This window comes from Protopterus annectens, chromosome 6.part0, assembly GCF_019279795.1.
Source record: "Protopterus annectens isolate FY-2018-M chromosome 6.part0, PAN1.0, whole genome shotgun sequence".
NCBI classification, from domain to species: domain Eukaryota; kingdom Metazoa; phylum Chordata; order Ceratodontiformes; family Protopteridae; genus Protopterus; species Protopterus annectens.
Genome location: NC_056737.1, coordinates 1,626,719,678 through 1,626,736,033, shown reverse-complemented (window position 1 = coordinate 1,626,736,033; position 16,356 = coordinate 1,626,719,678). Strand labels below are relative to the sequence as shown.

The window sequence follows — 16,356 nt, the reverse complement described above, 5'->3', positions numbered from 1 at the left end:
TGAACTCCAGGAACCGTTGGGCTAGAAAGTTAGGGCTTGAGTAATGTTCCCAGTCTATATTCGGGTAGTTGAAGTCACCCAATATGATGGTGTTTGGAGATACATTTATACCCTCCAGTGTCTTCAGGAAGGCTGTGTGGGGTTCCTGAGTTTGAGAGGGTGGCCTGTAGCATGCTACAATTTGTAGAGCAGTTTTGCCTATGGTTAGTTGCACCTGAATGGTTTCCGAAGCTTCGTGCATTGCCACCAACCTGGAGGTGTGGGTATCCTTTATGAATATGGATACACCCCCTCCTTTTGTGGTGTGGTCCGCATTTTGGGGCCGGAACGCATGATATGAGGTAAAACCTAATAGTGCCGTGGTGCTCTCAGGAGCCTTGAACCAGGTTTCAGTTACAGCACAGACATCGATGTTCTCCATACTGAGAAGGGCCTCGAGTGCGTGCATTTTGAGATTTAGACTTCTGGCATTGAGCAGCATTACCCTCAGTTTCTTCCCATTTTTGTTTTCTAGGGTGGTAGGTTTAGAATTTGAGCCTTGCCTAAAAAAGGCACTACGGGGGTGGCAAGAGCCTTAGCCAATATCCGGAATCCCAGGGTGACAGGTGCAAGCTGTCCCTTGCGAGCAGCGTGGCTTGTCAAGCATGTCATCCCAGGCAGACAGACACTGGATCCCCTTTGAATGACACCAGACATTAAGCCAATTGTTAAAGCTGATCATCTTGTCTCTATATTGTGGCATCATTCTTGGTGAAGGAAGGACACTGCTCAGGGTCAGGGTCATACCTGCCTGGGCTACATAATCAGAGAGCTCCTCTATGTCTCTTTTCATGTAGTCCAGGGAGGTACGTCTCAGGTCGTTCACACCAGCATGGACAATGACTGTGTCATATTTGTACTTGCCGTGGAGTGACCCGAGTGCTTGTGTTATGTGGCGGATTCTAGCGCCCGATAGGCAACTTACTGTGACCCTCTCCTTGTTCAGCCTGGTGAGTGGGACGTCAGTGTGTCTGACTATGGAGTCACCTATGACAAGTATGTTTGGTGTTGTATTTGGCCTTAAGGGCTGTGACTGCTTTGCACACTGATTTTGTGGTTTATGTGTTGCTTGTGGGGTGTCTTGAGGTAGCAGTTGTTTGGGTGTCTGCTTTGGAGGCCTCTGCTGTTTAGGAAAATTTTACTCAGAGCCTCCGTGTATGTCTTTGTGTGTTTATGTGTTTGATTCAGTGGTGTGGTAGCATTATGTAAGGCTGGTTTTGTGGTGTGTGTAGTTGCCTTCTCCTCCTGTCTGGTCTTGCCAGTCCTGAGTTGAGAGAGCTCAGCCTCCAGTTTGGCTATATAGCTGCATCTCTCACAAGTATATGTGTTATGTGGGAGGAGGAGAGGGTTGTCTGTGTACATGAGGCAGTTATGACATTGCCTCAAGATTCCCAGATTCACCAGCTGGACCGGAGAGGAGATTGACAACTGACCTTTGGACATGCTAGAATAATATTGGGAATGCCTTAATAAATGAAAACAAGGGCCAGTGGGGAGTGAGGGTGTAGTGCTTTTAATTTTTAGTGCTGACTTATATAATTGCTTTAGTGAGCAAGTGCCAGGTAACTTGAGTGCAATGTGTTACAAGTAACTAAATGCAAAAACGACAAACAGTAACTTTCTTTCAAGTGAAACAAGGAAATAAGTACAGTAAGCAATGCAGATATCACTAGCGATCCACAGAAGCGCTGAGAAGCCGCATATTAGGTGGAATTAGTGTTCCAGGGAAATAACAAGCAAACAAACAACAAGCATATAAACAAAGCTAGATTCAGCAGGCCTGGATCTAGTCTATGCTACAGCAAACAAGGTGTACCAATTTCAGTAAGATACAGTTCAAATATTCAGGCACTATAAACCTTTAACCAGAAATTCCCAGCTCAGAAGGGCAGAGTCCAGCCTCTTCTCCCACAAGAGTGCAGACCACGAACCTTCTTAATGTAAAATAACTGGCCTGAAGCCCAAGTGCTTAAACCAGAACTAATACACTTGGACACTGGGCTCTCAATCAGCAGTTCCCAACTTAGAAGGATGAAAGCTACCTGTCCTGCCACCACAGTGCTTGCCACAAACCTTCCTAATGTAAAACAACTGGTCTGAAGCCCAAGTGCTTAATCCAAAAGACTTAGAATGATAGCTACACTTTAATCAAGTTACAACCAAGCAGTAATAAATACAATTGAATACTTTAGAGAATGTCTGGATTAGTGCTCAAGTTACACAAACAAAGCTAGATCCAGCAGGCCCGAATCCAGTCTATGCCACAGCAAACAAGGCGCACCAACTTCAGTAAGAAGCAGTTCAGATATGCATGCACTATAAGACTTTAACCAGAAATTCCCAGCTCAGAAGGGCAGAGTCCAGCCTCTCCTCCCACAAGAGTGCAGACCACGAACCCTCTTAATGTAAAATAACTGGCCTGAAAGCCCAAGTGCTTAAACCAGAATTAATACACTTTTAGAATAACAGACACTGAGCCCTCAATCAGCAGTTCCCAACCTAGAAGGATGTAAGCTACCTGTTCTGCCACAACAGTGCAGACCACAAACCCTCTCAGTGCACAACAACTGGTCCGAAGCCCAAGTGTTTAAACCAAAAGGCTTAGAATGAGTTACACCAAGCAGTAATAAATACAACTGAGTATTTTTAAGATGATGCAAAAGTAAAATGAAGTAGGTAGAAACACAAGTACAGTAAAAGCAGATGAAAAAAATTTTTTTTTTTAATCTGAACAAGTGCTGAGATCAAAGAAACAGATCTGAGTGCTGAAACTAGAAAACTGGCTAGTTATAAGAAAAAAACAAGCTAGAAGGCTTCCCTCAAACACGGAAGGGCTTGGGGCTCAGAAGCCTACAAATAGTCTATACCACTTAACAGGAAAGGCAGGAAATAAGCTTAATTTTTTTTTGTCTGTTTCCTAGATGCTCTCTTTGTACACAGTAGGAGTGCCTGAAATCAGAATATAATCTCACTGCACTCAGTTGAGTGAGCATATGAGATGGGCCCAGAGGCAGACTGAGGGGCGGGCAGTTTCAAGGCCACTAAGATTGAACTGAAGAGCAGAGTTAAAACTGCCAGTTCAGTTAAATATTCCTTCAACACAGTTTAAATCAAATTAAATACTGTATTTTTTTTTTAAAAAGTGCAGATAAAGGTACTTAAATTCTCTTATACGTCCAGTTGAATATAACCAAGTTCTTAGCCGGCCAAAGCTGAGGTTTTTAAGCAGAAAATATGTCACACTGTACCACTTAAATAGGCAAGGACAGGAAATCAAAGAATGTGGCTACCCCCACACCTGTAATTACTAGCAAATAACAAAGAGCATTGTTAAAACTGCCAGTTCAGTTAAATATTCCTTCAACACAGTTTAAATCAAATTAAATACTGTATTTTTTTAAAAAAAAGTGCAGATAAAGGTACTTAAATTCTCTTATACGTCCAGTTGAATATAACATGAATAGTTTTCCCAGTTAGTGGAGGGGTAATTGAAGTCACCCAGTATGAAAGTGTTAGGTTCGACCCTAATTTTCTGCAGGGTGCTTAGGAACGTGGAGTGAGAGTCTTGGGACATTGTTGGGGACCTATATAGGCTATGACCTGAATCGCTCTCTTACCCAATGTTAGCTGCACCTGAAGTATCTCGGATGCATTATGTTGGACTACCAGTCTGGAGGTGTGTGCATCCTTTATGAATATGGAAAAAATACCGCCTTTGGAGCTTCGGTCCAAGTTCTAGGGCTGAATGGTGTGGAATGAGTTATAGCCTGGTAGTGCAGGGGTGCTTTCTGCTGGCTTGAACCAGGTCTCTGTTACACTACAAATGTCAATGTTCTCCATTTTAAGGACTGTTTCGAGTGAGTGCATTTTGAGATTTAGACTTCTGGCGTTGAGCAGCATGACTCTCAGATTGCATTTGTTTGTAGCTGTTACAGTGGTAATTTGGTCTTTGGAACACTGCCTAAAAAAGACACTACAGGGGTGGCAAGAGCCTTGGGCAGTACCCGGAAGCCCAGGGGTGACGGATGCAGGCCATCTCTGGCAAAGCATTGAGGTCTGTCAATCATGTCATCCCAGGCAGACGGATACTGGATCCCCTTAGAATGACATCAGAAACTTAGGCAATTGTTGAAATCAATCATTTTCTACTTGTACTGTGGTATCATTCTGGGTGATGGTAGGATGCTGCTCAGGGCTACGGTTATACCCACCTGAGCTACATAATCCAAGAGCTCCTCCATGTCTCTTTTCATGTAGTCCAGGGAGGTACATCTCAGGTTTTTCACACCCACATGTACAATGACAGAGTCATATTTATACCTGTTGTTGAGGGATCTGAGTGTGTGAGTTATGTGGTGGATCCTGGCATCTGACAGGCAACTGACTGTTACTTTCTCCTTATCCAACCTAGTGGGTGGAACATCAGTGTGCCTCACTATCGAGTCACCTATGACTAGTATGTTGGGCATGCTGTTTTGCCTTAGGGGCTTTGGTTCAGTGGCTCACTATTTAGGAGAGTTATGTGCCTTGTGATTAGTGTTGTGTTGTGTTGTGGTGGTTGAGTGCGTTTCTGCCTTGGAGGTCTCCTCTGTTTGGGTACAATTTTAGTGAGAACCTCTGCGAAGGTGGGTGAGTGGTTTGTGTTTTTACGTGAAGGCAGTGTTGGTGTGTGTTCTGGAGGGCTATGTGTTCCATGTGGTGTAGTGCAAGTGTTGACCTTCTCCTCTTGACCAGCTATTCCAGTCTTGGCTGGTGGGTGCGTGGCTTCCAATTTGGATATATTAGTGCATCTCTCACATGTCTGAGTGTTGGGAGGTAAGAGGAGAGGGTTGTTGGTGTACATGAGGCAGTTGCTACATTGCCTCAGGATGCCCAAGTTCACCAGGTTAATAGGAGAAAGCACACGGAACTGACCTTTAGCCATGCCTGGAGGTGTGGGCATTAATAATAAGTACTGGAGCTGTTTACTTGTAGAATGTTTAGTGCTGGTAGCACTTTTGTGTTCTACAATAATTGCTACAAGTAGTCTGGTAAAGTGTTAGACTTATAAGCTAGTAAAAGTTCAGGAGAGGAGAGAACTAGCAGATCTAAGGGAGAAATTGAAGAGCAGACTTTGGCACTGCTCAGAAGCTTACAAACAGTCCTGGATGCAACAAATCTGTATCTGGACTAGACTAATTACAGGAAAGGTGGGAAACAAGTGCAAACGCAAGCTTTTAAACCAGAAAGTTGAAAGAGATGGAAAAACTGCCCAAATGGCACAGAATAAATTATCCAAGACCTCAAAAACAAAATAAAACAAAAACAAAACTAGTACAATTTTCCTGGACCTTTTCATGGCCTTTCATACTAAGGACCACCAATTATTACCAAAAATGCTAAATACTAGCCCATAGCTAGATTTGACATTGTGGAACATCAAAAGAAGAGTACTAAAGTAGGTGGCATGGGACACCCCTGCTTTAGGCACACAAGAGGACACATCCCCTGCAAATTATGAGTTTATAGTGATTGACCTTACTTTATTCTAATCTTAAATATGTGAAGCTTGTATTATTGCATACAGTACATGTTCATGTAATTTTTATTTTGTGATTTGCTGATTTAATTAGTTTGGATTACAGAATATTTAGTTCATGATTTTCATTTCCAAAGTTCATATTAGTTATAATTAGTAGAACCACATAATAAAGCAAACAATGAATGGTAAAGTAGGAACAACTTGTCATAGACCGAAGTGCTGCAGTAGAAACAGCAGTTGTGTGAGATACTTTAACAGATCTTATAGGACAGGTCACTGTAACAATAAACTATAGAATTTGGGTTTGCTGTGAAGAAGCAATTTCCTCTGGCAATGTTCAAATAATCTTTAGTGAAGAGTTTATAATCAAATACTGATGGTAGAATGTCCTGAGCAGTGGAGGGGGCATGCAACAGTTTCACTGATGAACAAACTTTAGACAGAAGAGGACCAAGAAATTTCTTTGGAGTATCTGTCAGTATTCATTCTGGCTCCCTGTGCTGATTTTGAGTCTCATACCTTCTGTTAAAGACACCAGTAAAGTTGTTGGTTTTACTTTTAAGAAAGCTAGTTCCTTTATGCAGCTTAGCAACATGCTTATTAGTCCTTGAGGCAGGCACCATCAAATTGGTAGCTCCTTCCTCCAATGAACTGGCAGAGGACTTGTTACTTTTGCTTCCCCTAATTAAGAATTTTTATCAACTTGTTTCTCTGTTGATCATTCTCTGTTTTTCCTCCATCTTGTATTGTTTGAGAATTTCCCTACACCTATGATCACTCGAGATGCAGATGCTTTTGAAGATTCAAGTACTGCGTCATAGCTGCATCTCTATGTCTTTAACCTTTTGGCTTTGTTCAGTTTTTAACAGAGCTCACAATTCTTTGTGCCATGGCTTGGCCCTAGACAAAAGGTCAATGAGCATGAAGTCTTCTGGGCTAGTCTTCCGGGCTATTTCCTGCCACAAGCACGCTTATTTATAAATTCTGGGAGAGAAAATAAACTCCCAGAGAAAACAATTTGCATTATTGTCGAAGACGGAAAGAGAGGGGCTCTGAATTAAAAGAGGTTTCTACAGTTGGCACTACACCCCAATCAGAAAACAGGGACTAATGATGATGATGCTGTATTTTGCAATACACCATGGCAGGAGTAGGTAATTACATTATTTATATTTTAATTATGATGGAGACACTGTCTAGTCATGAAGGTATGGCATGTCTTATCAAACTAGATTTCTCTATCTCCCACCATGACTAAAGATATGGATTACCCACTCTCTGTCATTGTGTATTGCTGCTTTACAACAACATTGCATTAAAAAAAGACATGCTTAACATTTTTAAATAATGTCACTGTACATTGCTAATGCCATCTGTGTTCTGTTTCTTTATACTGGCATGAGTCAGCTGGGATGGTTCTAAGATATACTCTCTGCAAGCGTGGCACCCATGAATGTGGCAGTACATCTGCAGTAGTTGAGCAGCCACATTTTGTGCCTCTGTGGAACGGATATAGAAAACCTTTCCATATTTTTGAGTGTGTGGAAGAAGCACATTTTAGAAGTAAAGGGAGAACATAAGTGCATTTAGTTTACATTTACGTTTATTTTTATATGGATGGTGTTTAAAACTAATGATTTGCATTATTAATGAAAAACAAGACTTTAAAAGTTCCCTAATAAGTATTCAAACTGGTATCAGATCAGACTATGACTAGAAGCCACTAACTTGTTAAAATAAAATAAGTCAAAACATGGTGGGACTGCCTGATATTAAACTTTATTAAATTCACAAGCACTTGAAGTACAACTCGGAATAATTGCTTTTGTCTTGTATAATTAGGATTTCATACAATCTAATTTTTATTTGTATGAAAAATAAAGCTTTAGACGTCATGCCATCAGATATGACCTTGAAAAAATCTCTCTGAAGTTAAGCCTCAGAAATGTGATCACCTGCTACAAGCATATACAATCTGTTTACACTTTCTACAATGCCATTAACTCCTACACCTCAGTACTGAATTGACTGTTACGTCTATGAGTAAATCATCCTTTAAAGTAAAGCCTATACAGTCCAGCTACTTTCTCATTAAGATAAGAAAAGATGGAACCATTGAAGCTTTCCAGATTGAACCTTGAATGGTTCCGTAATTACGCCCTCTGTATTGCTTATGCTGTGCTACAGTTTTCTCTCCCAACATGCCTCAAGCTCCAACTTATATCTGATATAACAGTGTATACACAATAAATAATGTAAGTGCTTGTAAGACTGTTTGACTATACAAAGAATACCAAAAACAAATGACCACTTTTTAACTAGCAAACAGTGTAAATGATTAATTAAAATGTGCTTACTTGTCATAGGAATCCATTGCTATTACCCATTTACATAACCCCTCGGCTGCTGTGGAAGCATTCCTAATCTTCTCTGGGACAAACTCTGGGTTAGTGACATACTGTTTCCTTATAGTAGCCATGTAACTTGCAGGTATGTTGTCTTTATCATATTCATGAAGTGACTGCAGGAATTTCATATCACCCAACAGTTTTTTGGCAGGACCCCAGAAATCCTCAATTTTTCTGCCTGATCCAGAAGGATCTGGAATACGATCAGGTTTAATTCCTTTCAAAATACATATTGCTTCCATGACCAGTTTGACGCCAGCAGGTGGACTCTTCATAGACTTCACTACTGTGATATCCTTAAACAGAATTAATTATACCAGTCAGCAAGACTCTGACATGTATGGACTACTACATTTAAGCCAAATGGGTGTTATACAAAACTTAAATGTTAAACAATCATTTTAAGACATTTAGTAATAAATATTTAAAATATCATTACTATATGACATTACAGAAAACAGGAGCTTACGACAAAAAGATTCAAAATCTGATTTGCAAATCATCGCATATTGTAAACACTGCCATTCAGTTATCTACTATGATGACATACAGCAAAAAGAATTAGATGGTATGTTTAGTGAGCTTTAAATACTGGTGTGCTTGTGTGCATTTACAACTCATATACGCATGCAAGCACGCACATGCACACACACACAAATTTTATATATGTATATGTGTGTGCATGTGTGTATGTATGAACTCTGCTGGAAGAGCCTAAATTGTTTATATAAAAATGCTGCACATAGTTTATAATTACTACTAAGCATGTTTTTTTTTTTTTTTTTAAAGAATGTAAAAAGAGATACATTTAAAGTACTACCATGCAGTGATTTAGGCGGGTTCTAGTATGATGAAAGATGGAGTATTTGCCAGTACCATGGCACCTTTGACTAAGTCCCAGGTGACCTGATTTCAATTAGTGATTCAAGTGTTGCAGAATCTGGTAGATGGGGAAGGACTGCCCATCTTTGGGGGGAAGACAACTTGGCCCACAGGACTGCCAACACTAAGCAGAGGCTTGGTTTACACACACACACACACACACACACACACACACACACACACACACACACACACACACACACACACACACACACACACACACACAAACACAAACACGCACACACACACTCCAAGGGTGTACATGCCCACAAAACAAAGCAGTGCACTGTAGGCAGCAACAGGGCTACATATGCAGGCATGAATGGTCCCCATGGTATACCACTGCAGGAAGAAGGTGCCATACTACCAGGAGGAGATCCTGTAAGCCGGGAAAATAGCATTCTTCCCTACCCTGCTCCCATCTGAAAACCAAAAGAGGTGTGATATAGGATGACTGTTTGGACAGATGGATGAGGCTAAATGGTATGTAGGCATGGGGTGGTGGCAAAAATAATACAGAAAAAAGGAGGAGAAGCAACTGGGGCACGCAGATTCTAGGAACTTGACAATGTGTCTGTCATAATACCCAGACAGTTATTTAGGTAATTAACTATTAACTTTTAATCTCTAATCATTTAAATGTTTAACACACCACAAATGTTACAAATACAACAGTCGCATGTATGCATGCAATAAGTAAACTAAACCTAAAGCTGTAAAGTTTCAGTTACATGAAAGTATGTAATAAGTAAAATGCACTTTAAAGTTTAGTTTAAGTCAAAAGTCCTATAGAATGGTTAGAGCTTCAAGAAGCTAGACAATATGTATTAAATAAATTGGATTCTATGTCTCCTATGATTAGGAAAAAAATTCCCAAGCTAATACAATATATGATTTTATCAGTTTTGCATAAATCTCCTGCTAATAACAAGTTATCAAACATTTATAGGGCAATTAAATGTGATTTAGATACACATTCAGATAATTATTGGAAATATTTTTCTTTAATTAATAATAATCCCCCTTCTGAGAAAGACAAACTGAATATTTTACAATCAGCAAGTATGACTACTACTTCTTTAAAATGGAAATTATTCACATGGAGATTTTTAAATAGATCATTTATCACTCCTCATAATATAAGTATATTTTCTAAAAATAATATAACATGTTGGAGATGTAATATTGAATTGAATGCTGGCTGGTCTCATATGTTTTATAATTACATATATTTAAGAAAATTTTGGGATGATATCAATAATTTGTTGCAAACAATTTTTACTGATAATTTCTTTATATCTAAATCACTTGTTTTATTTAATACTCCTGTTCCTGATTGTGTAAAAGAGAATAAGTACCCTTTGGTTTGGTCTATCTATAGCTAGAAAAACCATCACTAAGAATTGGAAATCTAGTACAGCACCTACATTTTTGGAATTTAAAAATATACTTCTTGAAACGTGTAATTTGGAAATGTTAACTATTAAATCTAGATCATCTAGGAATACTACATTATATAATTCATGAAATATCATCTATGAACTTCTAGAAAAATAGTTTATTAATTTATGTAAACAGATGATTTTTATTAATCCTACAGCTACATTAAGAAATTTTTTTTTGCATGATGAACATCTTTGTACATAGTTTAGTTACACTGGTTTATACAATAGACATTTTTTTTATTATTTTTTTTAACTTTAAAGAAAAAATGTTATAATTTCATATCTGTTCATTTTAATAATTATGTAATAACATTTTTTGAAAAAAAAAAGTCCTGTAGAATGACAGGTCTTTAAATAGTGAAGCCTTGGTGTCATAAGTTCTGTTCTTGAGCAGCATTCATTCCATTATACATGCATACGACAGGCAAAAGAGCACTTACCAGGGTTTTCTTGGTGCATCTTGGGAAACAGCATCAGCCTCTCCACTGATGAACACAGCTGACAGACAGGACAGTAGGATACCAGTAATGCATTTTAAGTAGATAGCTTCCAAACTGTGTAGGCCATGAAATGTTTATACAACAATTTTAAACATGACTTCATAGGAACCGACAGCTAATGCATACTCTGCATTACAAGACTGCTGTGATCATAGTATGGCATACCAGTCATTTTCATGGCCTGAAAATTCTGAATCCATTAATGCTGCAGGAGGTCTCTAACAAACAGTCCAAGGAAAATGACACTGCAACAATCCACTCAAAAAGAGATCACAGCCTTAACCACTTTTGCCAACTTATGGGATGGACAAGGTATAGAATTCTGGGTAACTTAAGGTGGATATATGCAGACTTTACTACACTTGAAACTTGCTCCTTGAGAGTCAGCATATAATCAAGGTACACTGACAGCTTCTTCACCCATTTCCTAAGCTGCAAAGTACCACTGTAATAAATTGGGAGACAAGCAAGGAGCATTAAATGGTGATATGGTACCACGCACAGCCCTCCATTTTAGTTCAGTTAAGCCTGAAATGATTCTGGATCATCTGACAAAGAATGTCTTCCAGACAATCTTGCAATGTAATAAAATAAGACACAGGGTGGGCAAGCACTGACGAAATTTTGGATATGCACATAATCCAGCATAATTATATGAGGTCTAGGGGCTATGTTCCCCTAGAAAAATGTGTACAAATTTGAAGTACAGTTGCCCATTTCGGTAATCTTTGCCAACTTCAAGTAAAATTATTCAAATTAGGAGAGAATGAACCAGCCTAAAGAACACGTCTTCACAAGAAATTACTCATTTCTTCCATTTATTAATGAGAGTCTTTTCACTATTCTCATCAGATTTGTTAGTATAGTTTTGTTTTAATTTCTTATACTGAAAATTTTCCCAAGGTACAGAGGCAGCACCAAAACTCTCCGAGCATTTATGTTAGAATGAATATGTTGTTCATTTGGTATGAAGTTTGCATTTACATGAAATAAAACTGGCCATCACATGTTTCAAAACTAGTTATCTTTCATATTAACTAGCAGCACTAAGAGCATTAGTATTTTTGCTAAGAACTCTGTAAAAAGGGAAATGTATTTAAAATGCAAAAATATTAAATTCAAAGCTACCTTGATTAATGGCAAATATAGTCCCCAAAACAGTTATGCCCCCCCCCAAAAAAAAGTTTTAATCAATGATTTAAAAAACAGCAGCACATAAATATGTTATGTAGCTTTCAAGGACTGTAACAAGTAAAGAAAACTCAAAGACGGTAAAAGTATTTCGAGTAAACAGCCAAATGTCAAGGGTAAGCTAATAAAACACAGTGGTTTACATTTTATCTCTAATAACTCACTGCAAATAAATATTCTACTATCCTGCTGAAATGCAAGAAGTGGAATTTAATAGTAGAAAAGAAAATTTACCAAAAACAGATAGGACAGTAAATGATTAAAAATATATATATACTGGCATGCAATCTCCATTGCTTGAAATTAGAAACTCGTTATTTCCATTTTTAAATCTCGACTGTGATGCTTGAATCATTTGATATAAACATTTACTGGTTTCTACAGCTACTTCTCCCCTTCTAGCTGATCATGCCAATTGCCAGTATCATGGATAGGATGAAGCAAAGGGTGCAGCTGCCTGGGTGAAGGTGTTAGGAGGCACAATCAACAGATGATGATGGGTTGTTAGTCTAATATTTATTTATTTTTGCTCTTCAGCTGAAAAGATGGGCAGAGTGGAGAAATTGTAGCAAGTTTGCTCATGAGTTAGAGGATTTTCAGCTAGTTTGTTCCTCAGTTGAATTGCGGGCCAGTGTGCAGAAATGGGATTTGGTTAGCTCCTGAGGTTTATGAGCAACAGTCAGATCATGAACCTATTTTTTTGTTTCTGAACTTATAGTTGAGGGACATCAGATCAAGGAATGGCACTAGAAGCTAGAAGACTCAACTATGTCTGTGAAAAGTCTGACCTGCCTCATATGCAGAGGTATGGAAAGACTTATAGGAGGGAAACAAACACTGGACCCATAGCAGTTTGGATTCATCCAAGGCAGGTTATGCTTACTGAACTTTGTGGACTTTTTAGAAAAGATAACCAAAGAAATGGATGAAGGCAAACTGGTATACACTGCATATTTTGATCTTGCCAAAGCTTTTGACCCAATCCCCCACTCAGACATACTAGAAAAGCTAAATAGATTGAGAATAAATCATTATGTCACCCACTGGATTGCCAACTGGCTCACAGTTAGGACACAGGAAATCAAAATAGGGGAGGTTACCTCCATAAACTGATCAATCACAAATAGAGTCCTGCAGCATTCTGTGCTGGGACCTCTCCTATTTGGCATTTACTTCTCTGAAGTAAAACTGAATGCCAAATTCTCTGGTTGATTAAATTTGCAGATGACTGCAAACCAGGAGCAGTCATCGAATCCTCAAAGTTAGCCATCCTGCAGAATGGTTTATCCAAATAAATAATCTCCCAAAATCATGGAATGAAACTTAATGCCAAAAAATGCATTACTGTATCCTTTGGGAAGTCATCTACCTCAGGGAACTACCCACACTGACAAGAGCTGACCCTTTTGTTCTGGATTTGGCAACTTATGTGGACAGTGACCTAATATGCGATCCACATATCTCCCTTGTCGTAAGACCTTATGTACTGCACAGCTTATAAACAAAGGGATTATGTGTAAATCTAGGAATGTCATTGCTTTATTCAGCCCTCATTAGGCTAATCAATGAGTATAATTGCCCACTTTAGTATGTATCTGTACAGACACATGCAACAACTAGAATGCCCAGAGAGTTACCTTACTAAAAGGATACAAGGCCTAAACAACATGTCCTACACTGACCAACTCAAAGCCCTGTCACTATATCCAGTATCCTACAGACAGCTAAGAGGTGACCTGTGTCTGGCATATAAGGCATCGACCAGCCCATACCTGATGTATTTACTGCACAACAGCAAGTTAAATGGCATCAGAAATACTTGGTCTAGGGATCTGAAACTCTTCTGCAGTTATCAGCAGAATGGTTTGGAGGGATAGGTATATCTCAGAGAGGACACCACTGCCCTGGAACAGGCTCCTCAACCATGTGAAACAAATCTCATCCCTATTCCAGGGCAACTTGTGCAACTTGGCTCTCTGGATGGGAAACATTTACCTAAAGACAGTCCTTGTGCTACTAATGGACAGAGGCATATCCTAAATGCTTTGGCCCACACATGGGTCCCCTCAATTATCTATGGTATGATCCCAGATATTCTCACTAGGGGTTATATATAATTATCTACTCTGGGATGGGTAAGGCCAATATAACTCCATGTGGGATAGGTTAATTCAAGCACCAAAAGAGAATGTGGCTAGGCTGAAAATAGCCCACTAGTACTTACCTATGAACCTATAATCCTGTAAGAATAAAATGGAGCCAAGAATAAGCATTTCAGATCCACACACATACATCAGCAGATAACACTGACAGAAATTTAGCTCCCTGCAGTCTTTCTCTGTAAGGAAAATTCTAACAGAATACTTCCCATTATTATGTTATCATCACCCTCAGTGTCATTTATTGTTCGAAATAAAAGTGTAGCAGAGCAAAGTCTATGACAGCTTTTTAAGATATTGGTTAATTAGAAGGAAAAAAAATACAGTGAGTGTATATATGGAGTCAAATTACATAAATTAATTATAATGTGTGAGAGGCTTACGTATATTAAATAAGGAGATGTATAATGAATGTGTAGTGATAGCTGGATCAAATAACCAAAGTTATGAAAATAATGTAGTTATCTTTCTGTGAAATTCTGTCATGTCCAGCATTTTCAACTATGAGCATTCAGTAGCTACAATGTTTAATACATGGCTAAGGAGACTATGTTATTTAAAAGGTTTAAATGTGTTAACAATGTCTGAAGAAAAAGCCTACTCTATGGATATGTTTGGTTCAGACATACTGCATTTAATTAATAAAGGGAATAATCGTTTGACTCAACTGTTAATAAGGAATATAGGGAATATTTAGAGTTTACAATACTTGGAAAGATAATAGACTAGGAATTCTTAAGAAAGCAGATAGCATGGATAGTTATTATACAAGTGTATACAGTGTGAAAAGGAAGAACTTGATTTAATTATAAAATTACATCAGTTAAAAACAATTCCTAACTCAGACTTTAATAAGTATGAAGTTATTATGAAATATTGCAACAGGAAGTAATGTTACTAATCTACATATCTATAAATAGTTTTGTTGGCAACAAAAATGAAAAAAAAGGAAATCTTGAGAATTGTATTACATAATGTTACCATACAAAAAGAAATTAAATTGTATTGGTGTATAGAAAACCAAATACTAATTTAATGGCACAGATTACTTTTATGTAGACTTTAAAGACATTCTTAGATAATTTTGTGCGACTTCACAAATGGAATTTTATTTCCTATATATATATATATATATATATATATATATATATATATATATATACATACATACATATATAGACATAACTTCTCAGCTGGTGGTGGAAGCTAGTAGGGGGCATAATATTCTGAATCTAATATTAGTTAATAAACATGATCTAGTCTCAGAAATTGTGCAGACGCCTTTAAGAAATTCAGAGCACAACTCAATCTATTTTAAGATGATCAGCAATTATTCTCTACCTGTAAGGAAATAGATTTTTTTTATGATATGGAGAATTTAAATAAATGTGAATTTTCACATAAAATGATGAATGTGGATTGAAATCGGAAAAGTCAAAACCTGGGGAGGAGTGTGGATGGCTAATACTCAGAAATATTTGTTTGACAAGTGATAAAAAGACTGAATGGTAAGAAACATTTGTGGGACATTTAATTAGACTACTTAAGAAAAATGTGCTGCCATAAAACTTGTATAACTCATAGTACAATGCATAATAAAAAAAGTTTAAATAGTATAACCAAAACAATGAAAAAAGGAATTGAGCATTAAAAAACAAGCATATGAAGAATCTTTTATTAAGACAGCTAATAATTACAAAAAAATCTTTAAGTATGCCAATGCTAAGGTATCAGCTACATACCTCTCAACCTCTTAGATCAAGAAATCTGGACAAAGCCATAAATATTGGGGGTCAAATGTCCAAAAATAGGGACAAATTTTAAATATTGCTTTTACAAACTTAAAAAGTTGATAGAATAAGTTTTGCATTAGCATTAATTTTTCTGAAGGGTAAAAAGTCTGAAACTCAAACATCTGTCATTTTCTGGCTTCAGCCTTTAACGATTTGTTACTGATTTGCCAGAAAAAAAGCATAATTTTATGAAACAAATGGATATAAAATATGACGCAAAAATCTGTACAGTTGAGAGGTATGATTCAGCCAACATTTCTTAGAAAACTCAAGTTTACTAGGGAAAAAGCACAGATCTCAGATCACAGCCCAATTATCTTTACTTCAAAGCTGCTGAGTAGGCTGGAATTCATAGATGTCTGACAATACCTGGAAATGAGCTACCATAAATTATATGTGCTGCTTCTTTGATCATTAA

At 37.8% G+C, this 16,356-nt stretch overlaps 1 protein-coding gene across 1 annotated transcript in view; it reads right to left on the bottom strand.

Annotated features, from left to right (window-relative positions):
* DNAH7 (dynein axonemal heavy chain 7) overlaps window positions 1-16,356 on the bottom strand; it is a 4,771,155-nt gene that overhangs the window by 1,645,923 nt on the left and 3,108,876 nt on the right. Inside the window, exon 40 of the mRNA XM_044073696.1 lies at window positions 7,918-8,264. Coding sequence (XP_043929631.1) covers window positions 7,918-8,264 — 347 coding nt within the window. The remainder of the gene's footprint in view (window positions 1-7,917; window positions 8,265-16,356) is intronic.